Source organism: Belonocnema kinseyi, chromosome 2 (assembly GCF_010883055.1).
Source record: "Belonocnema kinseyi isolate 2016_QV_RU_SX_M_011 chromosome 2, B_treatae_v1, whole genome shotgun sequence".
Classification (NCBI taxonomy): Eukaryota; Metazoa; Arthropoda; class Insecta; order Hymenoptera; family Cynipidae; genus Belonocnema; species Belonocnema kinseyi.
The window spans coordinates 126,496,798-126,515,319 of record NC_046658.1 but is presented as its reverse complement, the minus strand read 5'-3'; the positions used below and the strand labels follow the sequence as shown (position 1 = coordinate 126,515,319).

General features: G+C 33.4%; 1 protein-coding gene across 2 annotated transcripts in view; it reads right to left on the bottom strand.

Moving 5' to 3' along the window:
• The window catches only part of LOC117167722 (protein apterous-like), a 96,558-nt gene that overhangs the window by 9,351 nt on the left and 68,685 nt on the right, over positions 1-18,522 (bottom strand). For both annotated transcript variants that reach the window (XM_033352868.1, XM_033352869.1), the window contains exons 4-5: positions 8,115-8,644; positions 5,654-5,871 (exon numbers count right to left, since the gene is read on the bottom strand). In XM_033352868.1, coding sequence (XP_033208759.1) covers positions 5,654-5,871; positions 8,115-8,644 — 748 coding nt within the window. The remainder of the gene's footprint in view (positions 1-5,653; positions 5,872-8,114; positions 8,645-18,522) is intronic.

Sequence of the window (18,522 nt, the reverse complement as noted above, 5' to 3'; positions counted from 1 at the left end):
CACCTTGGATTCCTTTTCAGCAAGAAGGGTTTATTTGTCTTTCAGGACTTTAGTAACCAAGAATTGATTCTAATGATAACCCCAGTTTTTTCTGTGCTTTATAAAAATTAGGTTTCTTTAGAGGTCCAACTGTAGCATCCTTTGGAACAAATTCATCACCTTGGGTTCTTTTTCAGCAAGAAGGTTTCCTTTTTCTCTCAGTTCCATGGGAATCAAGAATTGATTCTAACAGAACCCCAGTTTTTTTGTGGCAGAGTTGTTTTCCCCTGACATCGAAGTGACAAATTTCGGATAGGCATCACAAAGAGTCTATGCTAAATAAATAGAACTGAATGAGCTAGAACAGCGTGGTAATTTATGTCTCGGTTCCACGTAGGTGTACCTTACTCGTCGGCGAACGATTCTGAGGCCACTGTAGTAGGAAATTTGACTGCTGCCAGATTGACGATGGAGCTTGCAAACTATAAGGAAAGAGAAGAGTCTCGGCGTCGACGGAAATATCGCGCCGCGGCGCTTTTAACCCAACAGCCGTATCGCGGTTCAGAGCGCCACTAATTGGGAGAAGAATATACATACTTTGGGGTCGCACCCGTGAATATTTTTATCGACTTGACTCGACAAAAGAAAAAATCATAAGAAAAAAACAACTGCGTACGCGCTCTATCTTCCTGACTTTTCTTTTTTTCATTTCCGTTGAAGTGAAACGCAACCACTGGATTTATTACAACAATTAAGTAGCACGCAGTCTCTGATGCTTATCCATCAGTCAATGACTTTTCTCTGACTTTTCTCTGACTCATTTTTCATTTTCCCGAACCATTAATATTTGGAGACCAATATTTTTATTTTGTAACATTTTTAATTAAGAAACTTTTATAAATAGAATTGGAAAATTTCAAGTTTAAATTTACAGATTTATCATTTATTATTTTCAACCCAATTTACTTTTTAAAAAAGTGAAAAAGTTACTTATGTGAAAGAATAATGTTACTGATGTTCTTTTTAATTAAAAAGAATTAAAAAGAATTCATAAGAATTTGGTTCATAGGACTTCAATACATGTTGAATTTAAAATAATACAAATAAGTTGGAAAAAATAACATTGTTTTCAGTATAATTAAAGTGAGTCTAGAGGAATTTAAGAAAATTGAGAAGAATTCCATAAAAATTCATTAAAATTTAAGGTAAATTTAAAAAAATGCAAATCAATTGAAAGAAAAAAAAAGAAAGTGAAAATGCACTGAATTCAGTAAATTTGAAATGAGTTTAGAAACATTCAAGGGAATTATAAATAATTTAAATTCTTTTGAATTTAAAAAGAGTGATGAATTAAAAACCAAAAAAATTAGTTAAAAAAATTCAGGATAAATTGATACGAATTTATGGTTTATTTTGAAATAAATTGCAACAAATATGTTTATTTTTTTTAAGGACTGATGAATTGAACAAAAACCAAAAAACCGAGTTAAGAATTCAAGATAAATTGATAAGAATTTATTATTTATTTTGAAATAAATTGCAATAAATATGTTTCAGAATATATGTTTTTATGAAAAAATATGCAATTCGAAAAATTAAAATATTATAAAATCCTGCGAAACTTTATGATATTTCCTGAAACCCTGGAAAAATGATTGAAAGACCTTGAGAGCTTGAAATCATGGAATTCTTCTAAAATCTTTGAAAATCACTTGGAATTTTTTTAAATATCCTAAAAACATTCTAATCCTTTCAATTTATTCGAATAAATCCAAAATTCTTTGGGATCTTTTAAATACGCAATAATATTTAGAATCCTTTAAAAATCTTTTAAAATCCCTCAAAACTTTTTGAAGCTCTTTCAAAATCCTTAGAATTTTTATAAATAATGTAAAATCTTTAAAACAATTTGAAATTACTTCAAATTATTGAAATCTTTGCAAAAATTCTTCGAATCTTTTAAACTGACCTAAAATATTTTAAATCCTTTAAAATCCCTTTGGAATTTTTTGAATTCCCTGAAAGCTTTTTAAAACTTTTAATACCCTAGAATACTTTCAATTCTCTGCATCTCTTTAAATTCTTGACATCAATGAAGAAATTGCTTGGAATATTTTGAAATATGCAAAAATGTTAAGAATACTTTAAAATCTTTTGATGTCCCTTGAAGCTTTTTAAAACTCCTGCAAATTTCTTTATATTTTTTAAAATACAATAAAATCTTTAAAATTCTTAGAAATAACTTCAAATTATTGAAATCGCTATTAAAAATTTGTTGGATTCTTTTAAAATCCACTTAAATATTTTTATCATTTAAGATCATTGGAAACCCTTTGAAACTTTTTGAATATTAGATTTTTTTTAAATACCTTAAAATATTTTTAATCCGCTCGAATTCCTGCCAATTGTTGAAATATATTTAAAATTCTTGAAAATGTTTTAAAATTCCCTAAAATATATCGCCTCCTTTTAAATACTTCCAAATTATTCAAATCAATCAAAAACTATTCAGAATATTTGTAAATAATCTTAATTATTTTAAATCCTTTGAAATCCCTTCAAGTGATTGAAATTTATCAAAAAAATTTTAATTTCAAAATATCTCAAAATATTTCAATAGAATTCAAGACAATTCAGAAAAATAAAGACCTGAGTTCAATTGTGTTTAAATGGGTCTCAATTTATTGAAAGAAAGTGCCTATAGTGACTTTAACTAAAAAAGTAATTAAAAATTGTTTTTTCTTCAAAATTCTTGTCTTTTTCCTGATCTGCGAGCACCATGATAAAAGAAAAAATCGAAATTGCTTCTCTAAATTAATTGAATCGTCAATAATTATCACCATGTATTTTTAAGTCAACATATTTTATGCATGAATAATGAATCGTAATTCTATCAGATAAGTAGCAATAAATTAATTTATGATCTCACTAAAAAAACGAATTATAATTGAATCGCAAATTATGAATGAAAAAGCAGAAAATTATCAATCCTGAAAACTATTATCATCATTTAATTTAAACATTGTCTTGAATGTTCTTATTATCTACTTATCGTGCCACGATGCTCATATAACTCTAAATTAATTTCTGGTTCCGCTGGTTCGAGTTTTATAATTGAGTCTCCTACTCAGCAAGATCCGGCTCGTAAATTGTATTTTGCGATATAAATTACAACTGTGCTAAGATCTAAGCCGCGGAATAGTTAATAAGTCATGCCTAAGCGAGTTCTATAGCAAAATGTATCGCTCGATTCAGGGATACCTGATGGCAGCTGAAATGAGATTTCGTAGCTCAAAATGAGTTCAAAAAAAGAAAAATAGGGAGATTTTTCACAATAGTAGGGAAATATTGTAATAGTAAATACATTTTTTTAAATAAGATAATTGTATTAGGTACCAACTATATTTGAATCCAGTATAAAACGCTCAAGATTTAAAGTCCCAAATATATTGCATATTTAACACAATATTTATTAAAAAACAATTCATTTTCTACAAAAAAAAATGAATTTTGTAAAAAGGAATTTACTTTTTAAACTAAAAGTCTAATTTTTTAGTAAAAAGTCAACTTTTATATCCGAAAAGATTAATTATCAACCAATAAAAAAAAATTTTAATTCAGTTCAATTTGCAACCACAAAGTTAAACTTTCAAACAAAAAAGGCCAATTTTCCAAAATTATAATAGATTTAATGAATGAATTTTTAACATAATTATCGAATTTTCAAACAAAAAGATTAAACCTTAAGCAAAAGCAGTCACAGGCGAATTTTCAATAAAAAAACTGAATTTACGACCAGAAAATTATTATCAAGAAAAAAACTGCATTTAAAATTCTATGAAAACCTTCCATCAAAAAGGATCAATTTTGAACCTGCAAAGATGAATTTTCAACGATTAATCACATTTTTAAACAAAAAAGATTAAATTTAAAGGAAAGAACCCTTGCACTTTTAATGAAATAGTGGAATTGTTGATATTAAAACACGAATTTTGAAGAAAACAGTTGAATTTTATATCGAAAAGGGCGAATTTTCAACAAAATAGTTAAATTTTCAACATAATACTTAACTTTCGCAAAAAATAATTTCATTTTCAAATAAAAAAGATAAATTTTAAAACACAAAGAGAAAATATTAAAATTTTTAAATAAAAATCTAATTTTTACCCTGATTTTTGGCCAAAAGGGAAAACAAATTTTTAACAAATTGTTGAATTTTCAACCAAAAACAATCAATTTTTACACAATAACAAAATAGTTACATTTTCACTTAAGAAATTATTTTTGAACAAAAGAAAACGAATTTATAACAACAACAAAAGAATTTCGAACAAAATAGTTTAAAAAATAAATTTTCAATAAAAAAAAGGAATTTTAACGAAACAGTTGAATTTCTTAACTAAAAAACAAAGCAGTTGAATGTTGAACTGAAACCGATAGATTTTCAAACTAAAAGAGAATAATTAAATTTCCGTATGAAAAAATTGATTTTTGGCCAAAAGAAGAATTTTTAACGAAATAATTCAATTTACAACCAACGATATAAGTATTCAACTACGAATAAATTAATTGGATTTTCAACCAGGAAAATTAGTTGTGTATTAACAAAAGAAGAATTTATAAGAAAATGCATAAAATTTTGAACTTAAAGCGATACATTTTCAAACTAAAATGGTATAGTTCAATTTTCATTTTAGTATATTGATTTCCTGTTTAAAAAACGTATTTTTAACGGAACAGTTCAATTTACAACCAAAGATCTGAGTTTTCAATTAATAACATGAATTTTCAACAAAACAGTTTGGCTTTCAATCGATAGTTTAATTTTCAAACCAAACAATTAATTTTTTATCAAAAAAGACGACTTTTTAACAAAATACATAAAGTGTCAACTAATAACGATAAAAAAATAGAAAAGTTATATTTTTAGTTGAAAAAATCTATTTTTGAACAAATAAAAGACGAATTTTCGATGAAATAGTTAAGTTTTTAACTAAATATCTGTTACTTCAACTAATAAGATAAATTTTTAAAAAAGTTCCGTAACTTTCAATACGTTAGTTTAACTTTTAATCAGAAAAATTAATTTTCTACCAAGAAGAGACAAAATATAAAAATAAACAAAAAAAGCATGAATTTTAAACTAAAAACTAGATATTAAAAAAATATATATAAGTTATATTTTCACTTAGAAAAACTATTTTCGAACGAGCAAAACACAAATGTTCAAGAAAATAGCTTGAAAAGTAATTTTAAATCAAACAGTAGAGTTTCTAATCAAAAAGAACTAAATATATAAAATATAATAGTAAACTTTTCAATTAAAAATAATTAACTTACAGTGAGAAATATGGTGACTTTATTAACAAGTTCTAATAATTCAATTCACACTTAATCGAAAAAGAAACAAGAGAAGGGGAAATTTTCTAGAAAAAAGGGAGCAAAAGAGGAATTCCTTAAAAAATGGGATAAGAGGGAAATCGGGAAAAGAGTGCAAAGTCTGTGAAATACCAAAATATACTCCTAAATTCTCACCATTCAAACCCCTAATATAGATTAGCTTTACAATGATAGAAATTTACTTTATGAAAGTTCCATCTTCATGAGCAATCTAATTTCATCAAATTCAATGCTGATACTTCAAGATTTATTAAAGAAAGAAAAGATAACTCACCTGCAGTACCCTCTTTGGCAAGCCAGTTTTCTGGGAAAGTTGTTTGAGGTCCTTTGCATCAGGATTGTGGTTGATTGCAAAGTAGCTTTTCATCGTCCTCAGCTGATGATGCTTGAAACTCGTCCTCATTCGCTTCGTTCTACTATTTGAGCCTGGCATTCCTGGAGTTCCGGGACCACCCCTTCCAAAAGGCATGTCTATGTATTCGGAATTAAGGTCTGCAAGAAGATAACAAAATTGCAAATTAAAATTTCTGCTCAAGTTTCTTTCAGACATTTGCTTTCAGGATCTAGTTATACAGGGATTTGAAAAAATGCAAAACTAGATCGCTAGTTCTCCTAGAAATAATCCCTGATGAGGAAGTTGAAGAAAAAATAAAGAAAGGGAAGGTTCCCTATGAATAGAATTATAATTTATTTTAATTGAGGCATGAATGTTTACCTCAATTTATCAAACGATGTCTACGTTTCGTTAATTGGACGCTATCTTACTTTCTTGGTCAAAAGGAGTAATGATACTAAAATTGAAGATGAAATCAACTTTATACTGATCTTACAGAGCCCAAACTACCCATTTTTGCAAAGCTTCTGATGTAAAATTCTTAAAATCGAATATGGATTTTTCTAGTTGGAGAATGTAATGATCTGAATAGATAAGTTCAGAAATGAAATATAAAAGTACACTGGTATCTATTAATATTTCTGTAGTACCCACGGGTTTGACGGTCAAAGAGGTAACGATAATTGATTTGCAATCGGGTAACCAGAAGGAAATGGAAGTAGTGACGCATTTACAGGGAGCGGATATCGTGTTTACAAACTATTTGCTGCATAAAGTTGTAATTGGTTATGTAGCTCTTGGTCTTTCGCATATACACTATAACCCCTCTCATTTGCACCAGAGGAGTTAATGAGCCGTGATACGCATCGAACAGCGTCTAGAGTCGCGACTCGTCTACTTTAAACCAGGAATCTTCACGTGACTTCACATGACTTCACATTATCATGATTATCGACTACAGACACCTGTCAGCAAAACTCAGGAATAATTTTTATTTAGAAAACTGACGGAAAAAATTGGACTGTCTTGTAGATTTCAGTTGTTGTAAGTATGAAAAAAAAAATCGATTAGAAAGCATCATGAAACCAACAACCAACTAAAGAAAAAAATGGAGTGGCTTGTAGAATTTTTACTTAACATTTTATGATAATAGGAACATTTTTTTTTAAAGAACCAACATTCGGAATTAACTAATTAAGCACTTTAAAATTCAATTCAAATTTGAGCTACTTAAAGGAATGTGAAAACAAACTTTCACGGTTTTCCTTGTCCAGTTGCATCCTTGAAGATTGGATTATCATCACCTATCTTATTTGTTTCAAGAATATATTTCCCACTTGTCCGGATTTTATTATGATTTGACTGAATTCAAGTTGGAAGTTAAGTAGTAAATTCTAAAGTCATGTCTGCTAACTGTGCCTCGTTTTATGGCTCTAGATTTCTACGTTGTTGATGTTAAGATATATAAAAGACTTCAGGGCATATGTTGTTGAAAGAAGATTTACTTCTGAAATCTAGTGCTTTGCAGGTACTCGAAACTGGTGTAAAGTTTGCGATGACAATCACACTTCGAACACAGGACTCCTTGTAACCAAAGAATCCTACGTTCGCGTAGTTTCGAAACACGTCTCTTATCGAGCGATCAACAGAGGATGAATTTAAATTATTGTCAGTCGAGGCCATTTTCTCAAGATAAGCGAGATTTAACATTATCATTTCTTTAACAAGTTCAATTTTAAAGTGATCCCAAAGTAGAAACTATTTTTTATTTTTAATAAACTCTCCTATGAAGATAGCAACCTTTTATAACCAGTGATTTTGGGAACCTTTATTCCGACTCTAAGACATTTGTAAATTTGTCGGCTATCAACCCTCTCGATCAGGATTATCCTCCCATGTCCTATGAATGCACCTTAATGCTACATCGTGGACCAGATTCGAATCCGATCCGAGGTGATTTATGGATGCGTGGGCGAGCAGCGTTTGCCACCGAACCTCGATAAAATTTGTCGCAACGACATAAATTCACGAATCCGATCCAACAAAGCGTTCCTGTTGCGCGTGGGCAGAGTCACGGGCCAAAAACTCCATGTTGACCAACCGTGGGAAACAATGGTTGCCCCCTCGTTCGAAATCCGATTTCGGAAACCTCGCCAGTTTCACCATCACAGTATTTAATCTCTCCTTCATTGGTGTACCACTATATAGAACGGTTTGCATGTAGCCCAACGGTGATGAAGTCTGATAATGACCAGAATCACTAGCAAGTTCTTACAAAGAATTTCCCACAATCACTGAAATTGTTTCCTGAGGGAACCTCTGCCCAGGATCCAATTATTGTTTTTATTACATAACTATCATTAACCTATTAGTGCTGATGATAAAAGACTGTCGGACTCACCTAGACTAGCAGTCATCGCCTCAAGGTCCTTGGGTTTCCGTTTTCTCGGTCTACCCTTTTGCCTCGGTGGTGGCACGTTGGTACCCGATCCGTTGAAATAGGAGGGCACCTTGGGGGGTGATCCGCCATCAGGGCCGGTTGGTGTCGTCGGTTGGAGAGGAACGGGACTCGCGTGAGAATGCTGATGGGGATGCATGGTGTGATGTGGATGGGGACCATGGGGTCCGTGAGGATGATGGTGCAAGAATTCCGGGGAGGGGAAAGGTTGACCCGGATAGTGTGGTCCCGGGGGATAAACAGGAACGGGTGGACTCTGCGAAGGATGCATTTCTGCTCCCATTTCGTAATGAAGTCGGCACAAAACAGCTCCGTCCCTCATCCCAAAATGGTCCCCTTTTGTCAAGGGCACTCCACAAGCCGCACAAGAAAAACATCTCACATGGAAGACCAATTCACGGGCCCTCATCACCAATTCGGAAGCAAGTATCGCTGCTTGACATCTTGCACACCTCTTCATACTGCCGAACATTCTGAAACAGAAAAATTAATGGAGATGGTTATTATTAATTGTATTTTGAATCTTTCGTTTCTCGGATTTGATAGAAATCCGTCTGAAAAAGTCTAAGTACGTTTGCGATATGGTGATAAAAAAAGGGGGGAGAATGTAGTGAGGCAGGCAGCATGACATCGCTACTGCATTAGCGGCACCCTACAGTCTCCATTACCAACGCCGGCCGGCTATCTGTCCGATATCTTTCTCAGCTACCTACCAGCCAACCTGCCTACCTATCTCAACCTCCAAATATATACGATTCCCGAGTCGTACCGAGGAACTAGATAGAGACATGCCCGATCTTATAACGACCTGATGGTCTGGAAAAACGTGCTTTTGCTAATGCAGCAAATGAAACTCGGTTATCGTTTACTTTAAAGTGTTCGAAATGTCTCCATTTCAAGGTTTATCCAGTCCTTTTATAATGTATTTAAGTATTGGAATTATTTTCAATCTATATCATGACACTGAATTTACAGAAGTGAAAATACAGTCATCTGTCATTAGATAATGCTACCACTAATGTCACTCCTGTTGAAAATTCTTCGAGACTCAGAGGAGTCATTCCGACTGGGCCTCCTGCTGTGAGGAGATCAAGATGTCTCTCGTCAGACAATGGCCAGGGTGTTCTCAAGATACTTGACTCGGGTCAGTAGTTTATAGCCTTGGCAGCAGCTAGACAAAGTTTCATTATCTGATTACCATTCTTTTGCTTTAAAACACTAATCCTCTAATAAATATCTCAGATCATATCTTAAATGGTTCTCATCAAGCCTGTTTCTGTAATCGACCAGACACTTTCAAAGACACCGTGGCTGGTCGCAAACTTCTTAAAGAAAATTCTAATCATCTAAATCTCTTACTAACTCCCGAAATTCTAATAAATTTCCAGAATCTACCATTTTCTCGAGATTAGAGATCAAAACTATTTATAGCAAATACATCTCGAAAGGAAGTGTCGAGAGGTTCAAAGCTAATCTAAGGGATTAGAATTGTCGGATCTTTTGACGGGGTCTCTTGACTCGAAACACATTGTCATTGGCTGATCCTATTTGAGTGTGTGAGCCAACACTCAGCAGGAAGGACCGCATATTTTTCGCCTAATCGGATCTGTCGAACCGTGTTGTGCAATCGACTGGTCTAGCTGGCCGAGGGTAACCAGGGGTAAAACTATAACTATAAGAATCTGCCAAACGAGAATCGGCCGTTTCTTCCTACATCCGTGTCCCGCTCCCTTTTTTTTCTCTCTCCCTCTCTCTTTCCCAAACCGATGAATGAGCTCGCAACCGGGAGTAACCTCATTCACGGTTTGCAACGCGACGGTTCGCGCCAGACGACCCGCAGAGTTTTACAAGATGCGCCATATGCGTTACATTATTATACAATGTGTATTATAAGCCGTGCGAGAAAAGCCCATATACTAGCACGCAGCCTAAACACTGCCTCCACAAAGAGTCGGAAATCTTTTATGCGACACTGGACCACTTGCCGTGCGTTCGCACACTCGCTCGAGCACGTGGTTTCTTTCCTTTCAGCCTTTTTTTTTCTGCTTTTTGAAATGCGGTAAACCAAGTAGCGACGACTTTTCAACGACCTTATACTATTTACGCATTTTTAAACTGTGAATGTAATTTAGAGACGGTAAGAAATCTGAAAGTAAAATTAAGCGATAATTCTTATAAAGGAGAAGAAACGCTGTATCTATTTTTCAATTTGTAAGCAAAAACAAGTTTCTTTTGTGGGATAAATTATGGCGGAGAGGGCAATCGAACAAGTTATATGTTTCGTTTTATTGGATAGTCTGAATGCTACTGTCGAAGTATATTTGAATTGTAAGTTCATATGTACCACGCATGTGAGACGTGAGAAGCATGAAACTCGTTTATTGAACTGGATGCACCAATCGTAGATTCGCATTGATATTCGTTCCAAGAGAGATGTACTTTTGCCGGTGTCCTCGATACAGACACCAAATGCATTTTACGATGCCGTGCTCTCGTCGCATTAGTCAGCAACGGCAGCCGAACCGGGACACCCGGTGGTACCACTCGGCTGCATATACTTTCCTCTTTTCAATCGTTAATGACAAGAGTTGCAACTTGGCCTCTGCTATAAATGTTGCGATTTTTACTACACGGTTCATAAAATCACCACTTTTCAAACTTTAGTCTAACCCAGTTTTGCATTTTTTTAAATTGCTTGTACATAATATGAATCTTAACACCAACATGCACATTGGTTCTGCCAGTCAATAAAGTAGCTGCAGAATATAAAAATTCAAGCAGTTTCACAGAAAAAATCTTGATAGTGATAAGAAAGAAAATTCTGACGTACAAATTATAAACTGTGCAAAACCTCAATATGGTGGAAGTTCAAATTTGAAAAAATGATTTAATAATATTTAAGATATCAGCTGGCTAAATCTAGGAAAGAAATGATTGATTTCTGCATTTCTTAATAGAAGCCTTTCAAACATGGAAAAACAGGGGATTTATTTTCAAAGGTGATGGAACAATTGACGAAACCACTTCTCAAACTACAAAATCATCAGGGAATGATCATCTTCAAATGATGTGGTTTACACGGGGAAACATAAGCAAAAATAAAAAATCCATATATCTTTCTCTGTTTTCGTCGAAAAATGTTGTCCATCGAGGACTGTATACTTACTTCAAACTCAAAAAATGGTGTGTGGCATACCAAAAATTTCAAAATGGCAGACCCAAAACTGTTAAAAAATCTTGTTAATGACTGCAAAGCAATTTCTGATATTCAAAATTCAAAAGTTTGAAAAAATTCCGTATTTCGGATGACGGAATCCATTTCAAATCAGGCAAGTTTTACACTTGAAGTTGCAGAATCTCTCGGGGAAAAAATATTTTGTTTCTTAGTGAAAATTATGCGATACTTATTTTTGCAATTGGTGAAGAATGAAATTGTTCCAAAATATCTTGTGAGTTTTATGTGATCTAAATAACTTTTGTGGCCACGTAAATTTTTTTTTATTGTATCGAATTTTCATATTTTTCTTGCTTACAATAGAAATGAAAAAATGTTTTAAAAATAGTTTGCACAGTTAAAAAAGTTCTACAGAAAATTTCTTTGCTCATTTATGATAGCTTGTACCATTTCCGAAAAAAAATGAAAAATTCAATACTTCTGTCGGAAAAGAGCAGTTGCAGCAGAGCAGCTAATCCTTTTAACTGTAAAAATCTGTTATCGACTATATTATAAATTGCTTTTCTCTGCACAGTTTCAAAATCAGGAAAACTTGTCCTTTGGCATTTAAATTTATTCTTCAACTTTTACTCATTCTTGTGAATCTAAATTTGCATAGACGCATTAAGCTATGACAAAATGATAGAAAAAAACTGAACACGCATTTTCTAATTGCAATTGTTTATTTATATATAGAAGTTTTTGAACAAATTGAAGGACAAAAAACATATGGGCAATTTTTCTGAAAATGGGAAAAGCCCATCTATTTTATTTAAAAAAATATTTTTTACAAATGTTTTTTTATATAAAAAAATTTTTTTTAAGTTTTATGCGCGCTAAGCCATTTTTGTGATCTAAAGAATTTTCTTTCATAATATTCTCTCTATTAGAATGTGGAAATAAATCTTAAATAACTTAATTAAGTCAAAAGTTATAACTTCAAAGACAAAAATTGCGGTTTTTGTAAACGAAGACAAAAATTCACAAACACATAATTTAGTGAAGATTTTTTTTTTAATCGCATAAATACGTATCGTTTAATTTTCGATAAAAAAAAAAACAACATATTTTGTGCGCGAAAAAATTGTGCGATTTCCAGTGTAAAACCTATATGATTTGAAGTAGATTCGGTCAGACGATTAAATAATTTAAGACGAATTATTTCTCGATTTTTAACGGAAACTTGTCAAATTTAGTAAAATAAATAAGTTTGCTTTCAAAAACAATATATTAATCTTTGATAGATTTAAAAACTATTGAAAAAATCCTATATGACAGAAATTAAAATTTAGAAATAGTGAATTATAACGTATACCATTGACAGCCACGATCTTGGATTTTTTCAAAATTTTAGCCGCAACGGCCTATTTTCTAATTTCTTTTAAAATGAACTACTCTTCTTTTAATAACTGCAGAAAATACAATTTTTTCATCCCTTATGGATCCGCCATTCTAAAAATGCCCGAATTTTTTTATTTTACTTTGAACTTCATTTTCTAGTTTATAAAGAAGATTACGTTCGTTACTCGGCAAAGTATTTCAACTAAAACTGGCAGGTTATACGGCTTTTTTATTATTGTAAATTTTTCCTCATACAAATCCAAATTCATCATTTTCGTAACCACTGAAACGAAATCCGTGGATATAAGTAAAAAAATAAATAATTTAAAAAATAACACTATATGTAATTGTGTACTAACTGTTCATTGCTTATTGTTAGTTTTAAATAAAATGAGAATATGATGCACATTGATTTGCGAAAAGATAAGATAGATATCTTGAGGAATACTGAAAGTACGTGAGAGCAATTATTACGTGATAGTAGTACATACATCTACTTGAGAAAAACGTTGAGGGCGCTAAGGTAACGGAATGCCAACAAGAAGATCAGGGTATGTAATATAATGCTATGATCTAGATTAATGCAAGGAGCCGGCAGCAGTCACGTAGCGTCCCACGCGTAGCAGTATCCTCAGTTCAATGGCGACTGCAGTAGCCCGCTCGCTACATTATTCATAAAATAAAACGTATGCGCGTGAACGCAAAAAAACTCTTTTTTTTTAATATATATATATATATATATATATATGAAAGATCTTCAAGGATTTGCAGTACATCATCGAACTTCTCTACTGAATTTTCCTAATTTCCTGCTACCAGGTTGTTAAATCAAAATCTCACTCTTAAACGCTGATCCTCAAAAGTACACCTAATTGAGTGTAGTTTTGATTTGCAACATTTTTAAAACACGACAGCAAATTGATACGTTTTTTTAGACTTAGAGAACTCTGCATTTTCTCACGAAGCTTGATGAAATTCTTCAGATGAAAAAGATTCTTCCAAATGCTTCACAGCATCCATCATTCTTGATGGTTTGAGAAGGCGTGTACCTATTCGTTAGTATGTATATTTATATCAGAGGAGTAGGTACGACACGAGGGGCTTAGCAGCTCCGTAACCTGATACTTTCGTAGAAATGGTTTATGTGGTGACACCCGCGATTCCTGGTGGACATACGACGCGGCATAACCTCGCAGAACCCTGAAAGGACCCCTGCCGTGATACGCCGAATCCTCTTACCAACCAAGTCTCATGCTTAGAAACATAAAAACGCATCTCTGAAAATGAAATTCGACCAAGCCTTGCAAGAAAAAACCCTATTTTATTCGAAATTTTTACAGGTGTCATTTATCCACCATATGGAACATTTAAACCTAACAGAAACCACCAACGTTCTACAGTACACTCTACACCTATTTGTCAGCCGAAGTTAAACCATTCACAAACTCGATCCCGGCACGTAAATCATCCTATTGGCGAGAAAGGATGAAATATCGAAGATGTTGGCGGGACTTTTAATTTTTAATCCCGATGACCTTGAGCTCGGTCAGTAAAACTCGTAATAAACGCAGTGCAACTCTTAGCGGGGCGCCATTGTCGGATGAATCTGATAGTGGTGCGAGGATCACGGTCGGCTGCTATCATGACTATTCCTTCTTGTCGTCCATTAAGCCCAATGATGCATGGAGTATCGCGTGCAGGTGTCGCGATACAAATACGATCGTTTACTATCTCACGAGATCTACTATATCGCGATACCATGGCGGTCACCACACCGAGTCTCGCTGAAGGTATCTATCTATATTCCACCACTTTAACATAAATCATACTTCACGCATGCGTACCCATAATAACTTAAGCTCCCTTGCCGAGGAGCTCACCGATGATCGAGTACAACTGCCCTATTTTGACTCACTTCATTCATTCCCTTTCGTCCAGCGAGTCTTTTTGTTCGAACAAATATACATCTGAGAGTTCATATCGGATTTGCATATCTGATATTTCAACATCAGATACACAAATATCAGATCACAGTCTATCAGATTGTGTCAAACATGATGGTAATAGTCTCATCATGTAACTTGATTGCAGAAGCTTTTAGTTCTGAATATTTGGACTCTATCGGAAGCAGCTGGAGATAATCTTTTTCTTTTTTTTTAATTAGAACTCGTATTCCACTATTGCAATTGAAATGGAGTGGAAGCTTCCAGCAAGTTCTTCGGAGGCTCTTTTGCTTCTTCCTGATAAGCCAGCCATGACGGCAAAAGAAAACATGCACCAAAGCAACTTGTGACTATGGGGAAAAGGTCTAAGAAATACTGCGACAACAGAGTCGCTACCGATGATACATGTCCGAGGGGATCAAGCCTTTCAGGGTATTATATTACCTGATCATCTCATCCTTTCTCTCTCTTTTTTTTAGAATCTTCTTTTTCATCAGCTTCATTTCTTCAAAAACTCACCAGGATCCCTTATTCCAAAATGCATTCTATTTGCTGCATCAATAGTTCATATCTAAAATTATTCTTCTAAATGAACAAATGGAGAAAACAAGGAAATATTCTCTTAATATAGTGCACATGGCGTGGAGTGATTACATAAATCGTTCACTATGATGGAAGACGCCAGAGTAGTAATGAGCAAAATAGACGAAATGAAGGCCCCCCATAAGATAAAAATTGAATTAAAAAATATATGCATCCGTATATTATAGAAGGTATAAGGTTCCAGAGAGTTGACTCTGCGACGCAACTTAATTATGAGCGTTAAATTACGAGAGAGCTCCCGGGCGCTGAAATATTTGTGTGTTCACCAACCGAGGGTTATGGCTCAATTACCACTCGGTCTTTCCTTTGCGAGGCGTTGATTTAAGGTGTTCTGCTTCTTGCTATCACAGAATCCGCGGACTGTTATCCGGATCTCAGAAAGATTCATTGCTCGATTATGATCCTTCAGAATCTTGAGCAAAGAAACTAAAAGATAAAAAATAAAAATGATGTGACACCAAAGTCAGATTGAAGATCATCAGATTTAGATTAAATTGCACATCTTATTATGATTTTCCTTGGTTTTTTTGTCATTTAGAGAAATACTTTTTAATCTTGTCGGCAAGCGTTAGCATAAAAAATGGCATCTTCCATGATGTTGTGGAACGAATGTGTCTTTTACAGCCGGTACTACATTTGCCATCTGCAAAAAGGTGTGCGATAAATTATGCATGTCCAGTGAGGCAGTGCGTACGTCGTCCCACGTGATACTGGTACGAGGATCCCTCGATAAATAATGAGTGGCGGTCCGGGCTCGACTTCTCCTGCAATGGTTTTCGACGACTACCAATATAACGAAAATAAACGTACGACAAACGCCTCGCTAAATTTGATCTGACTTACCCTTCGGTACTCAGAACCAGTGTAAATTTAACATGCAGTCCTTCCTTTTGGGCTTCCGCTCAGATAAGCTTAATGATCAAAAACCTACTCACGATCTTCGATCAAATATATCACTATTAAGATTTCTTCTTTTTCACAATATCGTGACTCTAGAACTACAGAGCACTATGATAAATTGGAGAGGACAAGTGATTTGATTTGTTTTATAATAATGCCTCATTGTTTATATTTTCCGCATTACACTTTTGCTTGATTGCCATTTGTCCAAAGAGTTGACCGCATGCATTTTGAATATGGGCAAGGTTCCGAAAGGTTTCAAAACACTTCAAAAGACTTCAAAAGATTTGAAAGAAAATGTATCTTGTAAATTAGAGCAAGTTGTTCCCTAAAACAAACATTCCGAAAAGAAGAATTTGGAGAATATAGTGTCTCGATAACACAGATGATCATTCATGTCTTCTGAAGAAATTTATAGGGATACTCAAATAACTACAAGCTCAGGGAACATTAAACTGGTTCGAAATTATCATGAGCTAATTGTTCCTTTGCTCTGTTTCTCAAACTATATCACACGATTCGCTCATATATTTTATCAGTATAAGTGCACTTAGCAAGTAGCACTTAAATGAGAAACGAACAAGTTTTCTCCATAAAACCATAAGACTTCTGATGACCAGTTGTCACCTGTTCATATTTTCCTTTTGCAACATTATAGTCGCATGCAACAGCTGTCGGTTAATAGCTGGTAGTTTACTCTCAAAATTGGTGAACACATTGTCGCTAATAAGATGGATGAAATTCACTCCTGCGGTTTCAAGAATTTGAACGCAGCAGCTTCTTGGACGACTTTCAAATGTTATTTGCTGGCGTTAAAATCACTGTGGTGTACTATCATCGTGTCTAATTGTAGACCTTCTGCGAGTCTCGGGTGGCTTGTCGCGAATTAGGCTTAAGAGACTTCCTGGAGTTCATCATAGTGGTGCAGTGGTGCCAATGGTCAATTGGACACGCATCATGAAGATCGCGTGCTCGCGATTCACAGAGAGTGAACGCAACTCAACAGTCGCGACTTGCCTCGTCTGTCTGTGAATGAAACACTCCCAGGATAGGATAAAAAAAATCAGAAAGAAGATCACGATAAGAGAATAAGTGCAGTTTTATGTGAGAAGTTAGGAATGGTACCGGATCCAAAAAAAAAAGATAAAAAAAAAGGCAACGAGTGGGAGAGGAAGTGAGAACCGAGATTGAATCGTGAGTTTCTAGAGACGGAGAAAGATTAAGCTGTTTGATCAACCTGAGAAATTTTACATATCAAGAAGTTTTAAACTTTTCTAATCAAATATTCAAATTAATCTTCCTTCTCGGTTTGCAGTTAAGAGATTGTTTTTAAGATATTCTGAGACATGCAAATCACGCTTGAGTTCCTGGAAGACTGATCGCGTGCTTCTTCCTTCGATGATTTCACTATTTCCTCGTAAATTGCCAATAGAACTTGGATTATCTAATAATCAATGATTACTAATAAGAAAAAATTGGTGGGAAAGATTATTTTCTTCTAAAACATGAATGGTGTTTTCAGACTTCAGAGCTCAAAATAGATGAAATAGGGTGATTTTTTATGGAAATAATAAAATAATAGCAAAATAAATTCTTTCAAATGAAACATTTTTAACTGAATATTAAAATTTTTAACCAAAAAATATTTTCTGCGAAAAGAGTGATGGATTTTGATGAAAACAGTTTGATTTTCAAAAAGAAAACATTTTTCAGTGAAGAAAGTAAAAAAAGGCAATGAAATTGTTGAATTTTCAACAAGAAAGATCATTTTCTACCAAGAAAGTCGACTTTTAGATCAAAAAGATAAATTCTCAACTCAGAAAATCAGTAAGGAAAAAAATGTATTTCGAACAAAAAAAGCGAGTTTTCAAGAAAATGAATTTTCAATCCAAAAGGGCTAACGAAAAAGTAAAATGTTTACTTTGCAAATACAAATTTGCAATGAAATAGTCAATTTTAAACCAACTATTCAAATTTTCAAAGCAAAAAGATGAAGCTTTAAGAATACAGTAGAACTTTCAACAAAACAGTTTATTTTTCAGCAAACAAAAATTAAATTTCTATTAAGGATGATGACTTTCCTGCCAAAATAGATTAAGTTTTAGACAAAAAGTATTCATTTTCTATCCGAGAAATACTAATTTTCAACAACAAAATTCAACTTCAGGAAAAATAATTAAATTTTCAACAAAATAATGGAATTTGTAATCAAAAGAGATGATTTCTAAAATAAAAATATACTACCATCCTTTTTAAAAACAACAAGAAGTAGGATAACAATGACATTATTTGAAAAATTCACAAGCCAAAAAGACCATTTTTTTTAAGACAGTTGAATTTTCAAAATATA